Source organism: Crotalus tigris, unplaced genomic scaffold, assembly GCF_016545835.1.
Source record: "Crotalus tigris isolate CLP2741 ecotype Arizona unplaced genomic scaffold, ASM1654583v1 scf7180000020342.816771, whole genome shotgun sequence".
Taxonomy (NCBI): domain Eukaryota; kingdom Metazoa; phylum Chordata; class Lepidosauria; order Squamata; family Viperidae; genus Crotalus; species Crotalus tigris.
Window position 1 is genome coordinate 184320 of NW_024097975.1, and position 22494 is coordinate 206813.

General features: G+C 34.4%; 1 protein-coding gene across 5 annotated transcripts in view; it reads right to left on the minus strand.

The window, feature by feature from the left end:
* Positions 1 to 22494, minus strand: part of ROR2 (receptor tyrosine kinase like orphan receptor 2) — a 107378-nt gene that overhangs the window by 23091 nt on the left and 61793 nt on the right. For 3 of the 5 annotated variants that reach the window (XM_039366509.1, XM_039366510.1, XM_039366512.1), the window contains exons 2-4: positions 8801 to 8878; positions 2997 to 3284; positions 1617 to 1647 (exon numbers count right to left, since the gene is read on the minus strand). In XM_039366509.1, coding sequence (XP_039222443.1) covers positions 1617 to 1647; positions 2997 to 3284; positions 8801 to 8878 — 397 coding nt within the window. Of the gene's footprint in view, positions 1 to 1616; positions 1648 to 2996; positions 3285 to 8800; positions 8879 to 14892; positions 14981 to 16880; positions 17107 to 22494 lie in introns of those variants that run through there. The other 2 variants (XM_039366511.1, XM_039366513.1) reach the window with 2 other exon arrangements.

Genomic DNA, 22494 nt, shown 5'->3' on the forward strand with positions numbered 1-22494 from the left:
CGAATTGGAAAAACATGGAGTTTCCAGTTTAGCCTCTCTTGTTCCCCAACAACACTGAACTCCTTAAAGTCTCTTTACTGCTCTTTTATTTTTGGGAAGATCCAATTCAGTTAAAATTTAATACACTGGAAATACGTGCTTCCTCTTCGACATGCATTCAATAATATTTATAACAATTCTGTTATAAAATGTCTTTCACACATCAAGGTATATCTCCATTGCTTCTGCCTGGCAGGTCAAAACATTCCCAAAATTATTTGGAGCAACTTGTGCAGCTGAAATACTCTGATTATTAGCATAATATTACTCAAAATTGAGTATCTTGGTTTCTGAAATTGGAAAGGGAATCTGGAATTCCTTCACTCAAGGGACTTACAAGGGAAGTTTCTCTCCCACCCTCCCCAATACATGGTTTTCTAGCACACATTTTTCCAATCTGGATAATCTTCTCATGTACAGAAGTGTGAACTTCAATTCTTAAAATTCCTCAGCCAATATGGCCATTGTTGAGCATTCTGGGAATTGAAATCCATCTTCTGGGAGGATTCCCAGTTTGAGGAAGTCTCCTACAGCCTTCCCCCTCAGTATGCAAAAAGAGAGTAAGAAAGCTTAAACGTGACACGTGTTTTATCCTTATCTGGCAGCAGGGCCATTTCATGAGCTGAGTTCCATTCGTAACATTTTGGTTACTAGCTCTTCTCTGGAAAAGAAGCTTTTGTTAAGATTCACCACAATTTGTTTTTTATGAACTTGACAAACTGCTTAATCTTAACTATGATGAATTAATGAAACTGTCTTGTTAGGATTAGTTGTAATTTAGGGTTGGAACAGAACACTCAACTGCAGTAAATCAAAAGTGAAATCTAAACTACTTAATAGCTCTGCTGAAAAAGGACACATGTGTTCAAGTCCTATTCCCGCTATAATATTATAAAGCAAGATATGATATCTGAATGCAGTAACCTGTGCTCTTAGATGACTATATATGAATGTCTGTGAGTGCCCTCCAGACAATTGTTGGTCTCATTCCATTATTTCAATATTCAATATGTCCTAAAACTATTTTGTCGATAGCATGTTTACATCATCAAATATCACTTCTTCATTTTCCAAACATGCATAGTTTTGCTTCTAAGTAAGACTATAAATAAATTATACAAATAGCATAAATGTACAGTACATTCATATTAATTTCCAGCCAGTATAAAATCCAGATATAATTATAACCAACACATCATAAAACTTAAGAGAAACAGCAAAATAAAAACTCTAAGACCTTGGAATATAATTTATTTATGTTACAACAATCATTCCAATTCTTAACTTTCCGAGTTATTATACATTAAATCTGGTGAAAATTAAAACTACAGCGAATGAAGGCCATTCTTTGGTAAATCTGGTTTGGATGATGACCACACAAAATGCTATTCCCATGGTATATTGAACTGCTCTTCTAAAATAGCCTTTCTTCATATGGGAATAAGAAAATATTACTACTTATAACATTCAACATTTTTTACCAAAATCTTTCAGTTACAATGAACAAACTTACAAATTCACAAATAAATGGGCTGAATAATAAATAAATAATAAATAAATAAATATTAAATACTTACTGAAAATTATGGTTTGGACTATGTGTTGGACCTGTGAATGAATGAATAAATGAATGAATGAATGAATGAACGAACAAACAAACAAACTACTACTAACTACTTGAACATAACTATAAAGGCTTTTGACAAAAGTATGGAATTAGTTTGCTACTGTCATCTTTGGTAATTTTTTTCAACTTTCCAATTTATACTAACCAGTAAGACTTTTTATTTTATTTATTTCAATAAGAAAATTTGAATGTGATTTTTTTTGGTAATATAAGATTTATATAATGAATGCAGAGAATTTTGGATAAAATCACACAATTTATAAAGGCACATCTCATAAAAATGTTGGACAGTTATTCCATCATATCCCAATCAGCACAGTCCAATATTTATCAAACTACTAGCAAAATATTTTTTAAACCATTGTCAGCTAGATATATTTTAGACACATTCTTACTGTGAAAATTATTCCTAGACTCATAGAACTAGAAACAATATATATTAGTTAAATAAAAATCTCTAGCAGAACAGAGTCCTCTTTCCCCAATCTCTATGTATGCATATCGAATCTTTGAAGAATTCTCTGAAGCATAGAAAGCAGTAAAGGGACAACCCATTTAAAAGACACAGAAGGGAACTAATTAATGATGACTTCCTACATGCTGCTTTGAAAGAGGCACAATCCCTTAGACAAGGAAACCTATCTGCGAGCTTTCCCAAAAGAGACAAACTGCTATAATCTATCTCTATTCTGTCTGACAACAGCTAATCAGCATTTATCTGATTGACAAACTCAAAATGAGGTATTTCTGATTATTTTAGATGTAAAGAATTGAACCCAGCACTTTTTGGATGCGATTAAGCCCATCACTAAGTTCAACAAAACAGCATTGTGGCTGCATATGGTCCATAGGCTACAGAATTATGTCCAAGAGTGAATTACTTAGTTTTTTCAAGGTATGCAACTTTTTCATCACAGGATCAAAGTTGTAAGTTCTAGATAGGAACTGGTACTTATTGGTCTGAGCACAAAAACATAATGATTTCAAACAATTCTATGAAAAATGAAGTAACAAAAGACAATTTATTTGTCTGTATCTTAGACCAAAATCATCTTTCGCATTTCTGCAGTTCTGTACACTTTACATTTGTTAACCATTCCACCTGTATATACTTTCTTTTATTACTATCATGGTATCAAATTCAGCACAGACATAGCGAGAAGAAAACTCCAGGCAAGGACTTCATTGGTTTTCTTTCATGTCACTAGTTATAAAGTGTAAGGAAATAAGGAAAAATAATATTTTTTTCATTTTGTGATTGTGAAAACTAAAAGTCTATAAAGCAACAAAGCGCGTTATAAAACCAACATTTTAAAATGAAGCTACTCACCTAGCCTTACAAAAAGAACTCCTGTTGCTGTTATTGTCTTCATCCCATTTGTGGCTACACACTGATAATAACCAGTATCGGTTGTGTCAAGATCTTGAATTCGTAATCGTGAACCGTAGTCTGTTTTTCTTATAATGATCCTTCTTGGCTCTTGAACCACTGGTGCATCATTTTTTAACCACCTAACATTGGGTGATGGATTTCCTGCTACTTTGCAATGCAATATTGCTGTCTGGCCCTGGACAATGGTGATATTGTTTACCGGTTCCAAAAAGGTTAAAAAATAACCTAAAAGAAATTAAACAGAAAGCAGAAGCGTTAAAAATTGAGCTGAGATAAGCAGATAATTATTTATGTGACTGCACTTAGTCTACTTTACCATTAGCCAAGCATAAATTCTACCATCTACAGTTACAAATTGAACACAGTAAGGATTATTTTAGCATCTTTTTCAACTGGAAAAAAGATGCAAAAATATTATGTCTGTTCAGGAAATGAATTAAAAAGAAATATTAGCTCATTGTGGATATCTTGATAAAACTACACTGAAATAAAACATGAGCCTGTGATTCAATATTCCTGTCCCCACAAGGGCAAAGCCTTTCTATGTAGGAGAAAAATTCATCCTCCAGCACAGCTGATAACAAGGTATCAAATCACAATAATATAAAAACCCTATGAAATGTATAACTTGCAAGATGATTAAGGCAGAATGATACTTTAAAATAAAATGAGGTATAACCCAGTTGTACTCTTCGTGAGAATTTACTATGTTCAGTTATAATTTTACATCAATAATCCTTTGTCTGAAAATCCAACATTTTCCTGAGGGGAAAATCCCATTATTTGTCATTTTTCTATTTGCTGTTTCCAGGAACAATAGTTACTTATCAGAATAAACTGTATAAGACCTTGACAGCAAAAGTTAACATTTAGTCAATGTTTCAATGTATGTAACAATGCCCTTGACATTTTTATAACATCTACCTCCAGACAGAGGTAGGTTTGAGGATTATTGATATAATTTTCTTAGAAAGTTTGGTTGATACTCTATTTTGTAATTAATATCCAGCTTTTATTTAAGTCATTATAAGAATGTTGAGAATGTTATGAAAGACTAGAAAACCTGTGACCTGCTGGATCATCATTTTAGAGATATTTCCTTACTGAAACAGAGAAACAAAAATTATCAAAGGTGGGCAAAAAATCAGTGGAAGTAGGAACAACATCTATCATCCTTCTGGCTTCCCCACAGAGTTTCCTTGTGTGAAAATTTCCTTCCTTCCTTCCTTCCTTCCTTCCTCCCTCCCTCCCTCCCTCCGTCCCTCCCTGTTCCTTCCACTAAATCAAATATTTCACACTGAACTTTAATATTGTGGCGTATAACACAAATATAAATTATAAATAAATATATTTTCTTTATTCACACCATTCTGTTATATGTTAAAAGTATCAGCTGATGAGAAGCAATGCATACAAACCTGATTCTAGCCAAAAAGGTGAGAAGTGAAACAATCTGATTATGTATGTTCATGAAATTAATTAAAAAGAGTTTTTAGATATTGCTACATATATAGTAAATATGCACTACAAAGAGCAAAACTAAACATTGTATGAAAAAAAAAATTAGCCCCAGGAAGGAAATTATTCTGATTCTGCTCTGGCCTTTCTGTAGCAGCTGTTTATTCATGCTGAATTAGATTAATTAGAATCATCAAATTAATATCACATTTAACTCATCCCAAAGGAGCTAATGTTCCAGGGGCTCTCTTGATGTTTATTCACTTTTGAAAAAACAAAGAGAGACAGAACATTGATATGTAACATACCAAGAAATGTTTAAAAATTTTGCATGTTTAAATGAATAATTAGAGTCATAATTGATGCTCAGTAATAGTTGATGTGTATAGTTGGTGTGATACTTTTGAGATAAACTTATGGGAGGTAAAGACTTCCCTGGGACAGTCTGTTTGGTATAGTGGCTAAGACCCCAGGCTAGGAATTGGGAGACTATAAGTTTTAGGCATGAAGCCTGGTGAGTGATCTTGGGCCAGTCACTTTCTCTCAGCCCTTGGAAAAAGGCAAGAGCAAAGCACTTCGGAAAATTTTAGTCTCTCCTCCAAATATTAACTAAACCCAGTATTGTTTAGCTTTCTTCAGGATTAGTTAAGATCACTACAATTAGTTTCAATTATGTTTTTACAAAATGTATGTAAACCAAAATAGCATAATAGATATACTAATACATACTAAAAGCTTCAGATCTAAATACAAGTTTGTATTGACAAATAGTTGGATCAGATGAGATTTGCAGTGGATCAGATTATCTAAAAAGCAACTCCTTAAATAGTGGAGGAACATATTTAGTTAAATTTTGCCAATATTTTGGATTATCTCAGGTATGATGCTAAACAAATCAAGACTGGCCTTCATATTACAGAATTTCTTATTTTGTATTATTATAATACAAAATATATAACAATTTCTGTATAAAAGTAATTCAGAATATGAATTAACAGACAAGGTAATTTTATTACTTAAATATATACAGAGAAATAATACATTGATGTTACATTTTATATTTGAATTGAAATAACACAAAATATTATTAAACATAACTTATATGTCTCTGGAAAATTAAATTTTGGTCAGAAGTGACCATCAAATATAGTTATGATATATCAGCTCTCAGTTTGATTATGAACTTTTTGATTGACCGAAATCCAAAGAGCTATTCTACAAGCATTTCAAAGTCCAAAGATAGTAGATTCATTATTTCTTTAAGGACAGACAATCTCATTCTCATTTCCATACCTAAATGTATTTTGAAATCTCTTGAGCTTTCTTATGTAGCATGAGAGAGGGCTGCCTTTTGTTGGGGTATGCAGAACTAGTTAGGCAATTTTTGGGAAAGGGTTAACTTTAATTCAATACTTCAATTGGCTTCATAAATCCTTTGACCAACAACATTCCTTTTCTTTCTAGTATAATCCACATCTGATTATTCTTTAATATACGTGTATATATAATCAATAATTAATTTCTCTGTATCAAACTTACTTAGTCTTTTTTCTTTCCCTACAGCAGAATCATGATTATATGTCAGTCTACTGCATGTGCCTGAATTAGTGGGCTGCAGGCAATAGTAATTTGAAAGCTGTCTCTAGATGAGTGGTCCTAGTTTGCACAAATGAGCAGAGTACAACTGGACTTGTGGCATATTGATCAAGCTGCCAAAACTAAGGTTGGAAACTTTTTGAATGAATGATGTTTGATGTATTTTTTTTGTTATTTTCCTTTGTTGTTTTTTATTTAATGCTTTTCTTATTCTACTATTTACATATTATTGCTTGCCCTGAAAGGAAGTAATATGGCAAATGCAATGTGTATGCATGCTGAATAGGCACATGGCAGTTGTTATGCCAACAGCTGACTTTATATCCAGCAATATCCCAACAGTGGATGAAACAAAAGAAGTTTCATATGTTTTGAGTTGCAGATGAAAAAGAAGACAAGGCAGAATCTACAGACATAATTATCTATCACATACTGACATGTTATTTAAAAAATGAATTGTATAGTGCAGGTTTTCCGATTCTGGTGCTTTCAAAATGAGTCAGGGCTTTGATTCCCAAAATTTCATCCAGAATACTAGAAATTACAATTCTAACATAGTTGGGGGGGGGGAGAGACACCAAGTTGAATGGTGAAGTACTTGATGAAATTCCAGACATTCTCATGCTGTTTTGACACTACTTATATTAACTCCTGAAGAAAAGAGTGTGTCCCAAATATACAATGCCCATTAATTTTAAGCAAGTCTAAACAACTTGTAGCTTTCCATGCCAAATACAATATGCCATCCAGCTATGATGGACTCTGAGAGAGACACCTTGCTCATAACTTTTGTGGAATTGCAAAAAAATATGACCATAATAGCATCACACAAACAATTGCCATCTGCATGCTTCGCAACCAGCTTCTGACAGGCACAGTTAATTGCAAAGTCGGCAGTAAAACTGTAAGTCATGTTATGTCTCACTTAACAACTGTGAGTGATTCATTTAACAACCACAGTGTGAGTGATAAGTCCAGTGCAGACATGTGGTGCTTTGCCTAACAACTGTGCTGCTTAGTGATGGAGTTGCTGAACCCAACTGTGGTCATTAAGCAAGATCTAACTACACATTTTAGTCCTTTCATTCATAATTACAGCACCACCTTCACTTCTCTGCATGTATTGGTCAATTCCATTAGGCAAGATCAGACCACCTTTATTTAGATCTATTACATCATTTCCCTTTCTATCTGGGCAGGTATGCCGATGTATATATTCACACTCAGACACAATGGTTCCTCTACAACAAAACTTAATTTCACAGTCTGCTGCATTCAGTTTCAGTTTTTTTCCTCTTTTGTTGTTGTTCCTGTTACAAATTTGACATATTGTTCTTGTATTTATAGTTTGTTTACCTATTTAAAGAGGTACTTAAGAGAAAGCAGACTATAAAACTCACGAAGGAGTATAAATTACAGCAGGTGCCCAAATGTGAATCTAATCTAACTCTCGGATTCAACACATGGAATGCATTGAATTAACAGTTATGCATTGGAAGCAAACAAGTTGGACAACAAGATAATGTATTTCAAAACAAGATATCTTTACCAGAATTTCTAAATAAATATTGAGCTTCACAAATAACAAGAGATTTTTACTAGAATTTCTAAATAAATATTGAGCTGTATGAATAATAACCTCAAATTATGTGCTTCAATATTTTAGATACATTACACGTTACTCTAAAGTGTTCAGATTCTTGGCAGGTTGATTTTAAACTGGGTCAATGCATATTATGTTATTATAAGAGAGCAAGTTAGCTGGCATATAGCCAAGCATAATTTCCACAGAACAACATTCCAAATTGTAGTATGTGCTCAAAATAGCTTATAAAGAGAAGGGCTGAGTTCAGTTCTGAGACGCTAGAACAATGTCAATACATGTCAGAGATAGTGTAGGAACACAACGTTCAAACATTTCAAATTCCTGATAATAGAAAATGAGTATGCAGATACTACTGTAGATATTCTAGTATAATTCACAGCTCTATTTTGAAGTTATTTTATTCCTTCATATAAAACAACCCAAACACTAGAACATTTAAGTATGACTCACTGCCAAAAACATAAATATTCCCAGGGATTTCGATAGTAGCTGATTTGTACAAAGATTATCAACTAATAAAATATTTTTTGATTAGTGACATGGGAAAATTCCAGTGCCATATTTACACTGGAATATCTGATCTGGGTGACTGAACAGAGTAAGAGATACTTTTCTTGAAAGACATAGTGCAATGTAACTGAAGTTGCTATTGTTCTAGAGACAGCCATGATAAATTATTAGTCAATTGCCAATAATTGCCAGGAAGAGTAGTAAACTCTGATGGTCTTTTATTAAGAAAAGTGCTACTTCGTGTTTATGAGGTCTCTTTATAAAATACTAGATTGGATTAGAAATATCTTTAAAACTAAAAGGCATACTTTATAACAATGTTCAACCAACTTATAGCTAATGTTCTTCAGAGTACCTAGGTACCACTGTATGATAAACTGGTTATGGTATCAAGTTTGCACTGGCTCTTAGCAGTCACACAAATAGATCTTCTCAAGGTATATCATTTTTATAATAAACAGATCATATAAATATATAAATAAATAATAGTAATAGTAGCTCATAAAAATAAAACATTAAGATCTTATACTTAGACAAAGTTAGTCATAAAAAATGAAATTATTTCTAATACCTTTGTGTGTTGGAACGGGTCTGACATGTCCATCCATTTGGCCTAAAGTATCATCAGAATCTGGGATCTGTACTTCCCCTGTATAAGACAATGAAAATAATATAAGGCATTTAACATGAAACTGAGTTCAGATAGCAAACTGGGTTTTCTAAAAAAATCCTGAATCCTGTGCTAATTATTATGAATTCAGTTATCATATTTATTTCAAAATCAAATAATCTGCACAAGTATTTGGGCATCATTTTATCAAAAAAAAATATGTAGACTATTTTATGAGATTTGGACAGTACATTTAACGTTAACGAAAAGCTTTTGTGGAAAACAATTGTTTTTAGAAGAATATTTTTATAAATACAATTTTTAGACCATCAAAGAACACTGAAACTAAAGTGCTGAAGTGGAAAATGCTGAGTCGGGTAAATTTTCTAGCCCACATATATGATGTTCAGATCATATATAGTAATCACACAATTGCAGGTAATTGGTAACTAATTGTAATTGTGAACAGGTTGACAAGCACCCAGGTTGCAATCATGTGATCCCAGAAAAGAGGTGACATTTATGACGGAATGAAATGCTTTATAAATCATAAAACTCTGACTCTATGTTATAACTTTGAATATTCATTAAATGACCAGTCATAAGTTGAGTAGTACCTCATATTTAACATTTCATATTGCTGCCATAGCACAATTGCCATTTGAAACAAATTATTGGCACAACCAACAATAGTCTTAGTTTTTGTCAGTATTTCCACCAAAATATTGGTTTAGTTCATAACTAAGCCAATCAAACTAATCTAATCAAGCTCCAATCCATTATCCCTCTAATAAGCATTCCACAAATCTTAGTGATAAGAATAGTGTTGAAACCAAAGTTATGTAATTTTAGTTTATAGAAACAGCCAATTCTATCATGTTTTTCCTTCTTGTGAATTTCTTCTTTTCATAAAGAAAGGAATATTAAAAATATTCTGAAGGAGAAAAGGCAAAACTACATATTAGTGAAACATGTGAAGGTTGCAAATGGCAATCGCATGATTGCAGGACACTGTGAACATTGTAAATTTGTACCAGTTGCCAAGTACCCAAATCCTAACCATGGGATAATGCAACTGGGTGCAACTTGAAGAATAGATTATTAAGTCTCTATTTTCAGCATCATCGTAAGTTTGAGCACTCACTCAAAGAGTGGTTGGTAAATGAAGACCACCTGCATAAGCACTGAGCTCTTCCTCTGTCTTACTAAACAATCGTTTTGAAAAACAAAAGCACAGCAGAAAAAAATATAAATGTTATGTATATGTGCATACAGGTACAAACTCTCAGCATTCCGAAGTGCTTATGTTTTTATGTTAGCCGATACTGAAAATTGTTTTATTGGTATAGGAGTACAATGAAATGCTTGTTCCATCTGCCTCCATCCAAACTTTACCGTCTAAATATTAATGTTGTTTGTCTTTCTATTCCTTTCTGCATACTGGGATTGGAAAAGGAGAAAAAAACCCTGCATTTGTATGATCATACTCAATTCTGTCTTTTCCAACAGTTGTAGATTACTTCAAAGCACAGTGCCTTGTGTGTTGCTGCATGAATCTCTAATTTAACTTTTAAAACTTTGTTTTGAATAAGTAGTTTATATTTTAGAATTCTTAATAAACTCTTTAGCCAAAAAAAGGGTGGGGGAGACAGCTTAGATAGTGGTTTACAAATTCAATGATTAGATAGTACATGCTCATTTTAAATGACCTGATACATAACCACATCAACCATTGTGTGCGTTCTGCTGTACAAGTCAGAATGGACATTAACACACACACACACATACACACACACACACACACACACACGCACCCCCATTTAGATCTTGAAAAGATCTTGCACTATATTCAGATATGGGGGAGAAACATTTTTGATTCACTGCTTCTAAAATGTTTTATAAAATAATTTTGGATCAGAGCTTCCTTCTATATGTCATCATCAAGATCTCAAAAAAATGTTATTTGGCTTTTATTTTTTACATCAAAAAAGCTCTAAAAGCATATTGTTGATGAAACCAAATCAGGGTGTGAAGAAAATATGTACATATTAATTGGAGGTTTGATAATACTTTTAGCCTTATCTTTAAAAGTGAAAAGATTGAATTTCCATTCCTAAGTGAGCACTAAGAGCTCAGTGCAGTGTAGATTAAGAACATTTAAGAAACTGGCCAAATTCATTGCCTGGGATGCAAGATGTATTTAAGGTATGATATGGAACTGAAGAAGTTTAATACCCCAAAGCTTTAAATCATCTAGCTAGATCAAAATACTTAAATGTAACTTTCAGTTAGTAAATTAAAATAAATAGGGTCATAAATGGCTTTGCTGATAGAAGAAAAATACAATCTCTAGCTGGTATTTTAGCTTGCCATCTAAAACAATTTCTTGATTTAGATGGCAAGAAAAATCCTAAAGACAAATAAACCATAAAGGAATACACAAAAGAGCCAAACTTTTTTGTGTGAGTCTTCTCCCCACCTCATCCCACATTTCAAACTCTCTCAAATCAAAACAGAAAGAGACAAAAACTTCTAGATATTTATTTTAAAATTGTTTAATAATATTTTTTGTCCAATTCTTGAGTTCAGTATATTTATTTCTGGTAAAAAGTATCTGTATGCATACTATATCTGACTTATCAGTATATAATTGTAAGCCATAAATATAAACATAAAAACTATATGTAAATAAAATATTCATAACAATATTTATGAATAAACAATGTTAAATTTGAAATATCTCTGCATTGTGTAAATTATAGATCCAATAGAATTATATTTTTTAAAGTTTTTCCATGTAAATTCACTTTTGATTCAATTAATCAGTCAGTTTTTATCACAAATCAAGGCTTCTCTATGCAAAATCAAGAAGTAGCCAAATTCAAGCCATATTCCTTTTATATAAGCAGTGCAAGATGTAAAAATTCTTTAAAATGCTTTAAATATGATTGATGTCACTATTCTATTTCCTTATATTCTGAGTGACCAGAATATTTCATGTTTTATAAGAGATTTTCTGTATCTCGTTGTTGTCATCAGAATTCCTGCAGCCAGATTCCTGTAACCCTATTCCAACTATATTTTTAATCTATCATTTCATTTACAGCACCTATTTTAATAGATACCTAAGAGAAAACACAAGAAAAAAAAACATGTACAACTCAACTATTACATACAGAGGCCAATGATTCTTTTGCTAAGAATCTACATAACAAGAAATAATAATTGGCAACATAACCATGGAATTGTGCACTTTCCTTAGTAGTTAAAATGCTGTTTGCAAAAGGTTTTCACTCATAAAAGCAACAACTAGATATCTAAACAATTCAAATATTCATATTACTCTATAAAAAGAAGGAAAGAATATCCCTTTACTAAAAGCACAATAGACTTTCATGACCGGATGCCTTCCAGTTGTGTCCATTTTGATTTTCGGAGCTCCCCTAAAAGCATACCCCTACGGAGAATATGGAGGCTGGAGGACACCAAGGCTGGGAAAAGCTAGATTATAGACTTGGCAAAATTAATCAGAATCAAGGAACAAGAAGGGCATGGAAAATTAAGTGTTATTGTCCAGCTGTCAATTTTGATATATTTATAAAATGCAAACATGTATACCCCAAAATATTAAAATTCATCTCAAATTAAGGATTAAAATATGTAATTATTTCTTATAAGAACATACTAAGTTTAGGACATTGCAAAAACATGCCCTAATGAAGCATTATTCTCATTGCATTTTCAACAATGCAATGATTTACTCATTACTCTTTTCATACAAGTAAATTAGAACACCACCAGGTGCAAAAACTTCTTAGTATGGGTGATATAAAAGCTACCTTATTAATAGCTGAGATTTTAGCCTTAAACTATCTTTTAGCCTTAAACTGTCTAGCGTACTTGTTAGAATATTGCCAAACACTTAAATACTATATAAATTGACTTGAATGCTAGTCTGCAAGAACCAACTGAAAGAATTGAACACAGCATTCAACTGCACAAATGCTATTATGGTATTTGGTATCCAGAAGTCAATAAATCTCTTTGAAAATTGGTACAAGAAAAGATTCCTCAAACCAAAAGGATCGATACATTAAGCCATCAAAGTATCCCAAACACAATTGACTGATTCAGAATTTTATCTGAAAGATAGCACTGTGGGATAAGACCATACTCTCCCTTCATTGGCTGATTTATACAATGGCCATAAAGTCTATACATAGACCGGTATGCAAAGTGAACTCTTGACCTAGGCAACTGAAAAGGGTATATAGCCAAATTCTACAGGGCTGTAACACTTTAGCACTACACTCTTCATTGCTGCAGTTAGTTTAAACAAAATATACATTACTTGTTTAAATGGATCTTCTCCCAAGTGAAGAAGTGATTATGTATGCCAACATGCTTCTCTCTACTTTGTTGTGTAGAAACAAGCATTGAATATATTATGCAAAAGCACATTGAATGCAGTGGAGATAAAGAAATGTTTAGAAACAAAACAAAAAAAGAAATGATGGCAAGAATGAAAATGCTGAATTAATGCAAATTAAATAAATGTCAGTGATCAATAAAACAACAGTATATAGTTCGGTCATTCAAAGGAAATGAATGTAGACAGGACTGCAAAACAAATATTGAAGGAAGGAGGAACAAATCAAGAGCAAGACCGAGAATTATGTTGTTGCACAGAGTAAATAACATTATCAAAAAGAGAAAAATGAGAAATTTAAACAACTAAAGGTAATAAAGAAAATGGCATGTAGATGTGGAAGAAGCAAAGATGATTTACAAGAATAGAAAGGGGTGGGAGATTCAGTGGATGGTGTAGACTAATTTTAGCTATATTTATCTAATCTTATGTCTTGGATTCATTTTTCTTATTAGTTTGCATTCCTTCTGTTTTGAAAGAAAAATTGTCTTCCATGGATGGAGGGAGGAGAGGGGGATGGTTTCACATGCAACTTAGATCCTCTGCATGCGCAGATGAAGCTTCACTCGCCCACTGCTTGTGTAGCCTGGTTCCTAACAGGCCACAGACTGGTTCTGGTGTACAGCCCAGGGATTGAAAGTAACAGTGTTATGGATATCAGACCGGTTGGGGCAGAACTGATTCAGATCTGGGAAGCAAAGTAACTTATGCAGGAATTTTGAATTTGCAAATTGGAAATTTGTAGCAAATGAACCAGTCATTCATATTTTAGGGTTTTGAGGGCATTACTGGCTATTATGACTACAAAAGATAGCCCTGTTGAGAGAAGAGAACATGACATACAAAGATTTTAAAAGTCAACTATAAATTGCGTGATTCCAGGCTATGTGGAAGTCTTCAGAAGGAAGGTTTGGTATGCTATCTTTAAACTGCTGGTTTATCGGCTCTAATAAATAGTAAAGGAATATCTAGAGCCACCCTGTAACTAATAGGACAGTGATGGCGAATCTTTTAGAGACTGAGTGCCACAAAACTGGCCCCGACTCATTCTACCCCCAGCCCCACCCCTGCCCCTGCCCCGCACCCATTCTATCCATCGTCCCGCCTATCACCGCCTCCAGGGCCCCCCGCAGATTGCCCAGGCAGCCCAGCAGTGTCATGGCAGCCACGCCCTCTGCCCGCCCCCCACATCATCAACTGTGTGCAATGGGTCGTGAGAGCAGAGTCTTATCTATGCTGCCTGGCTGCCATGTCCTTCGCTGCACTGCTTCGTCTGGGCCACGCTCGGGGGCGACTCTCCTCCAGGGGGGATGCTAGTGAGGAGGGTGTTGTGGGGTAGGCGAAGCTGGGGCAACGGCATGTGTGCCCACAGAGAGGGCTTCTAACTGCCATCTCCGGGTTCGCAACCACTGTAATAGAATGTTACATCTTCTAAAGATGCAAGAGGAGTTTTAGATATATTCCACGAGACTCAATATGCACAGAACTGAGTGTCATGATGGCAATTGCAACACAAATCAAGCCACAACTGCAGCTATTACACCTGCTATTCAAAATGCCAAACCAATGAGCTTCTCTGGAAGGCTTGGCACAGCTTTTCCCATCCTTCTGAGCATGTGTGTACCTCCACAGAAGATACTGCTCCAGACTGCTATAAACTGAAGGTTCAAGAGATGAGAACTGAAGTCTTTTGCAGAGCTCAAATATTCTGACCTCTTCTGATCAGGTCTTCATGAAATAAACGGAAGAAATTGGGCTGTTCCTACAGTTTTGATCCCCTCTCGAAAGGTGTTTCAACTGATTTTGAGGAAGATGTTTAACAACTTCAACAACAACAACTAGATTTCTCCAAAACAGTCTTAACTGGAAAATAGCAGATGGCTGAATTATTTCTTACTGTCCTGCAGATTAGAAAAAAAAAGTTTTTTTTCTTTTTAATTATTTATATAAGAATTTAATTAAATTATTTACTAATGCTTAATAAATAATGGGAAACGGGTATTTTATTATTTTTCCACAGAACACATCTCAGTACTTTAAACAGAAACGATAATCTGGTTAAAAGTATAATATTCTGAGTCATTTGCAGGACAAGATTCTTGTAGTTTTAAGCCCTTATTTATTTTGTGAGTATTAAATATACCGTTTAGATAACAATTACACACATCTATTTGTAGACTCCACATCTGTTGCTAATCTTTTGTTTAGGAAAAAGACAGTTTAAAAATGGAAGCTAATGGATGAGGATCAGCATTAAGCTACACAGTGAAACATACACTTTCTTGCCAACAGATGGTAATTGTCAATAAAACATTATACCAAATAAAAATATTTCCTGAAAATAAGAAGACATTCCAAAAACTATTTCACAGCTCAAACTGTAAATATCACTGCCTAAATACACTCAAAAACAGTATTGAACACACTTGCAGCTCAAAGTGTACCCAGCAACATGATCATTATCCACAACATGACTGTGTGATTATTTCACTGCTTCTGGCTGTGAAAGCAACACAACAGGAACACGCATAAATCCAGTCTCTCGCTCAAACCCCCCCCCCCAAAAAAAATCCAACCCTGAAAATAATCTTATTTATGGCCCTGGCACTGCATAAATTAGGCAAGCAAATGGGTTTTTTTAAAGGATTGCTGTCTCTTTTAAATAGAATAGAAATTAATAAAATTTGAGTGATGTTATGATTCCCATGTGAAATGTTCACAGTTATAAGAAAAGTTTTAGAAAGAAGCAAACAAAAACCTATTCCATGAAAGAAAAATGTCCACCTATTCAACTTTTTAAAATGTTTCTAAATACCTTAAAATGATCCACACGCTAAAATATGTATTCATAAAGAACACTTTCTATAAGATGGCATTAATTAGCAATGCTTAACCAAGCATATACATGGCAAGGTAATATTACTGAGATCACAAAGCCTTTAACTTTTAATAAATTGCAGCTGATTTCTATGATAACAGGACTCAGCAAAATAAATAAAAGCAATTTTTTAAAATGTTAATTAACTGAAAGCAGACAATAATTTCTATCTAACTGTACAATACAGTTTGATTAGAACTAAAAAACAGGGAAAGCTGAATTGTAAAACACTGTTGAACTGTATCTGTTTCTATAGTGCTGATAAAAATATTTCATCATTAAAATTGCAGATTTTATAAAATAAAATACAAAATTGGTTTTAGCTTGTAGATCTAGTTACAGTGTTTTCTTTCCTTAAATAAGTAAAACCTGAGTTTTTGTATACTTTCACTTCTTCTACAGAGTTAAGACCAATATGCTCTTCATTTTATCCATATGGTATTTTTATCTGTTTCTAACTTATGTCTATGCTGCCTCTCCATGACTATATTCAAAACAATGTTAAAATGGAAGAAGTAGAATGAGGGATTAAATAATCAAATAGAAATTAATTAAAATTTCTTATAAAAGTAGCAAGACCCTTTATTTGGTATTTTAAGATCAATATAGAAAAGAAAAAAAACACTTAAATTATCTCCCACAAATTATAAAACTATTACTATCTTCTATAATTTGCTCCATACATGAAAATTTCAGCACAGAATTCTCAGCAACTCTATGTGGTACAGTCATACCTCAGCACTCGACTGCTTCAAAACTTGTTGAATTCGGTATTCATTGCATTTTGAAGCAGAAATCTTGTCCTGGCACTCGTCTTTCTCCCGGTAGTCAGCGCACAAGGAAGAACTTGATGGCATTGTCTGCCTCATGATCTGCTATTTCTTCTGCCAAAATAGCAGGTCACATGGTAAGTCGTGTAGTTTGCTTAGTACAGTGATTCTCAACCTTTCTAATGCCGTGACCCCATAATACAGTTCCCCATATTGTGGTGACCCCCAAGTGGGTGCGGCCACCAATAAGAGGGAGTAGGACAGCTAGGGAAAAGGGAAAAAAATGGCAGACAGCATGGTTTGGTGACCCCCATGAAATGGTCATTCGACCCCAAATGGGGTCCCGACCCACAGGTTGAGAACCACTGGCTTAGTACTTTTAGTATTTGTTGCATCTTTCAGAATGAATTATCAATGAGTACACTGTAATTCTGCGACTGATATCCCCATGTCTGGAAGACCCACTTTAAGAAAGGCTGACCTATGGAGGACAGCTGAATATTCAAATTCAAATACAGTATTATGATCTGCATAAAGATGATTATAAGAGAAACCAAAGAAAGTCCTCAGTACTGAAGACATGTATGTATGGAAGCAGAGAAAGCATTACGTTTGCCTTGAGTTATTTTATCATTGTTTTTTTTTAAAAAAAAAAAAAACAAAAACCTCAATAGGTAACAACCTGGCCCAGGTTCAGAAACTAGGTAGGAATGGCATTTAGAAATTGTGCAGGAATTACCAAGGCAGTAGGTTAGACTGGGAAGTTGAAACAGTATTCCAGAACAAAGCAATGGCAAGCCACTACTGTAGTGCTGCCAAGAAAACTGTATGGAGATGTCCTTGAAGTCAGAGAATAGAGGTAATGATGATAGCAGCACCTTCACTGTAACAAAAGCTCTACCTCTTTTGTACATGTGTAGTGACAGTGTGTAACAGTGACGGTGAACCTTTTACAGACCGAGTGCCCAAAACTGGCCCCGCCCCCTCTCCAGCCCCCTGCCCCAGTCCCCTGCCCCAGTCCCCTACCCCACCTCCGCTCTGCCCCATCCCCTGCCCCATCTGCCCACAGAATCACTCACCACCTCCAGGGCCCGCCACAAATCGCCCAGGCAGCCCAGCAGTGCTATGGCGGCCACACCCTCTGCCCGCGCCCTGCAGCATCAACTGCATGATGGGGTGTGAGGGCAGAGTCTTCTCTATGCTGCCTGGCTGCCATGTCCTTGGCTGCACTGCTCCGTGTGGGCCATGCTCGGGGGCGACTCTCCTTCAGGGAGGCTGCTGGATAGAAGGGGGTCGCAGGGGAGGCAAGGCTGGGGCAATGGCACGTGTGCCCACAGAGAAGGTTCCGACTGCTGCCTCTGGCACCTGTGCCATAGGTTTACCACCACTGGTGTATAACCTTAGAAAGGGGCAGAACTTGCCTTATGTCAAGATGCTACTTTTGATTTGTTGACAAAAGCTTCAATACCAATACCTTTAGAGTTTATTTGAATGAGCAGCATAGAAACCCAAGAAAAAAGGAAGAATCTATCCAGATTTTTGTGGCCTAGATCTGATAGGCTTCAATTTATAGCAGCCAAGAATAAGGATTTTTTTTAAAGCACTCTCATAATGTAATAATTATATTAAGTAAAAAGCCTACCGCTATATTGAAATCAGAGACTGCATTTAATGGCTAGTTTTCTCTTTGGTTATTACTGTAATACACTTCAAAAAGTTTTCTTCTTCATTGTCATAATGTATTCTAGTAAAGAATTTAGATTAATTTGTTGGTAGGATTGTAAACAAATGATACCAAATGATATAGCACAGTAAGAGAACACAGAATGAACATTTCTAGGGAAACCCAAAAGTTTACAGAAATCTACTTCCACATTTTTATACCCATTTTTTAAAAAATAGGCAAAAAGTATTATTAAAAAGTTAATACTGAAACGAAAAGAAGTATGATGGACTGAGGTTTGGCACCGAATCCTCTACTACTCAAATAGTTGGCTGTAATTCTGTAATTCGGTACTCCTGTTAGGCTCCAAGAACCTCTTAGGTGAAATGAAATGGACTAATTTAGAACACTAAGAATTCAGAACTCTAAGAGCTTCTCACTTGAAGGCAAATGGATTAATTCCAATATAAGACAAAGGCATCCACATATTAATAGAATTCGCCTAATCTGTAACTATTAAAAATACATGCGCATATTCTCTTGACCAGATCAGCAGTTCCCAACTTTACAGAATATTGGTATAGATAATCCTCGACTTACAACCACTCATTCAGTGACTATTCCAAGTTATAGTAGTGCTGGATGAAGGAATTTACAACTTGTGCCTAAAGTTGAAGCCAGCAGGGAAGACTGCAAGTCACTGCATCTGTTAAAAGGCTTTGTTCTTTTAATCAGACATACAGTTAAGTCTTGTATCTTTACTAAAATGGTTTTCAACCATTTTATATATTAAGAAAATAAAAAATAATTTCATGAACCTAACAAAATGAGGGTTTAGTCCAAAAATATTGATATCACAATATTTTATCCTTTGCTACTATCTTACTAGTAAGTAGTATTATTAGGTTATCTATAAAGTCCCTTATTCATGAATGTTGCCTTTCAATGAATTAAAATGGATATGTTAAAAATAATTAGTTTATTATTAAATGCATCCTTATTCAAAAAGTGGACACAGCAAAAGCAGCATTAGCAAAGCCTGATTTTTTGGCAAAGTGACAATATATACATTCACTTAGCGTTGGCTTCCACAGTTCATATCACTCACACCTCTCTGTCTACAAGGACCTACAAATAACAGCTGTTGAAATTTTTGCATAACCTAAACTTTCAACTCTAGAGAACTCTTACCTGTCTAGATTTATTTATGTTCTTTGTAATGGAGCGGTTCATTATTTATACTAGTTTTTTAAACAGTAATATGCCTATTTTAAGGTTTGTGCATTTGCATAGATGAGATTAAACCTCAACAGCTGCAATGACAGAAAAAAAAACCCTCTGTAACTTTGAATGTAAAAACATTTTCAAATAAACTATACACAAGATGTTCCTTTGAATCTGTGGTAGTGCCAATGGACAGCAAAAACCATGAGACTGCATTAGCATTACATGCAAGCCACCAAAGAGCCATCACTGACCAGCTATGTTTTAAGGCTTTCGGGATTTAAAAGAAATTAACCATTGTTCTTTGTGTTGGCAGAGATGAATATACAGTAGTACTAAAGTATATTTCTTTCTCATTTGGATTTACTTCTTCTGTCTCGTCTTACAACCAACGAATTATATAATTCCACAATAGGAAAAATAAGTCTAGAACTAATGTCGTAAGCTATTACATTTACCTTGATGTAAAAGAAATCTCTTAAATTGACCCATTGGTTTAAACATCCCATAAGGCAAAATTTTATGAACTTGGCCTTAGTCTGCCTAATACAGAAGCCATCAAATTCATAATTGTACTCAGTAGAGTTTATCACCCAGCATGGACGTATTTATGACTTTAGTGAGATGGGAATTCCTCTGAAGAGCCAAGATTTAATGGGAATGTTCTTAACTTTTAAACAGAAGTAGTGACTAGGAAAAAAATATTTGTCAAGGCAGAACAAAGATAATAATGGTAATAATAATAATACAATTGGGTAAGAAAAAGAGAGATGACAAATGATTCATCTACAGCCCAACAAGATATTAAGCATCTTTCATAGGACTCAGTTTCCTAAGAAAATCACACTAATATACAACTGATTTTTATTTTACTTTCCTTTAAACAAATATTCTCCAACTTGAAGCCCTATTTAAGTTTGGGTCGTAATTCTAAGATTCAAAAAAAAAAAAACCACAGCAGGGCTTTGGAATGGTTAAAATTGTATTTCAGTTTATCTAGAAAGCAACTCCAAACAAAAATACACTACTACTACTACTACTACTACTACTACTACTACTATTACTACTACTATTATTATAATTGACTGGTGCTGATGGTTGACACGGGTTGCTGCCAGTATCCTAGGTATCAACCAGGTACCTCCTTAAAATGTAAGATGTTCAGCGCAGTTTTTTATAGCATTGCTGGATTTATTGCAGGAAGCTGCAGTTTCTTGAAATATTTTGCAAAGTTTTTGGACATAGTTCCCAGTGCCTCAATGACAATGGGTATCACTGTTACACGTTTCATCCATAATCGCACAGTTTCGATGGTCAGGTTGCGATATTTCGTATTTTTTTTTTCAGTTCTTTTTCTTCGACTCTGGCATCTCCTGGTACAGCGATAACAATCCGCTGTACAGCGATAACAATCAGCTTTGGTTCTCTACAACTGCGATATCTGGCGTGTTGTGTTCCAAATGGCAATCTGTCTGTATTCGAAAGTCCCACAAGATCTTCACCCTCTCATTCTCAACAACTTTTTCCACCCTATGTTCTTATAACTTTTTGGACACAGGCAAGTCGTATTTTTTACACAATGCCCAGTGGATTAATTTATTTGTTATTTTTGTTGTTGTTGTTGTTATTATTATTATTATTGTGTTATGCTTATAATACCAAACATAGTAGCTGTAAGGTCCACTGTGAAAACAAAATCTGAATCTAAAACAATAATCATTTCAAAACATTTTTGTACAGGACTAGTGTAGTATATAAAGTATGTGAAAGTAAATAAGAACTTCATAGTCTATATGTGAAAATAAATTACAATAAAAAAATCAGTATTAAACCTATCTCTTACATTCAATTTCTTGGGCCATAGGTGTTATCTTCCTAGCAATACTTTATACAGCATTCCTTAGTTCATTAATATGAGCTGTCATTTTAAAAAAGTAAACTGAAGCCATTTGAAACAGAACATGAAGCCACAAAGTAGTATTTGAGAAAGAACATTAAACATTTAAAATAAAAATGTATACATTTCCAACGTAGAATGAAGCACTAAATCAACTAAAGCTTGCTTCTGACAGACCAGTGATGAATTATGGGATTTTCACTAATCCTCATATAAACAAACTGAACACTGTTGCTGAAGCAGAACTTGCCTGCTTCAGTTATACAAACAGCACAAATTTTATTCCTTTCTCAAGAAGTGTGATATTGTCTCAATTATTAGGCAACCTGAAGCATCCAAGTTTTCTAGCTGTCCTTTGTATGTAGTATTTAAAAAATGCAGTAAAAGGAATGAATGCCTAAAGGATTAGTTAGGGTTCAGGGGCACAACCTTCGTGGCTGACTGAAATATGTTGATAAAGAAAGAACATTTGTGGTATAGTTTCATAATCCAGAGTCCAAATCCAAGGGAATAAATAAAATTATGTTTTAATTGAATAAGTGTATTCCAACATAAAATCATTCAATTATTTAGAAGGGGCGTTGTCTTACTTGAATGCTGTTTTTCAGCATGGAGATGGATAATCCACTAATGGGTTAACTTAATCCTCCTGCCCTATCAGATCAAGTCAGCCAAACTTGCCACGCCTGTCCTGGGCCTGTTTGCCCCAGTTTTCGACGAGGACGCAACTACTGACTGACAGCATGACGTGTTGGCTCACAGAACAGACCCTAGGCCTAAGGACCTAATTGGGT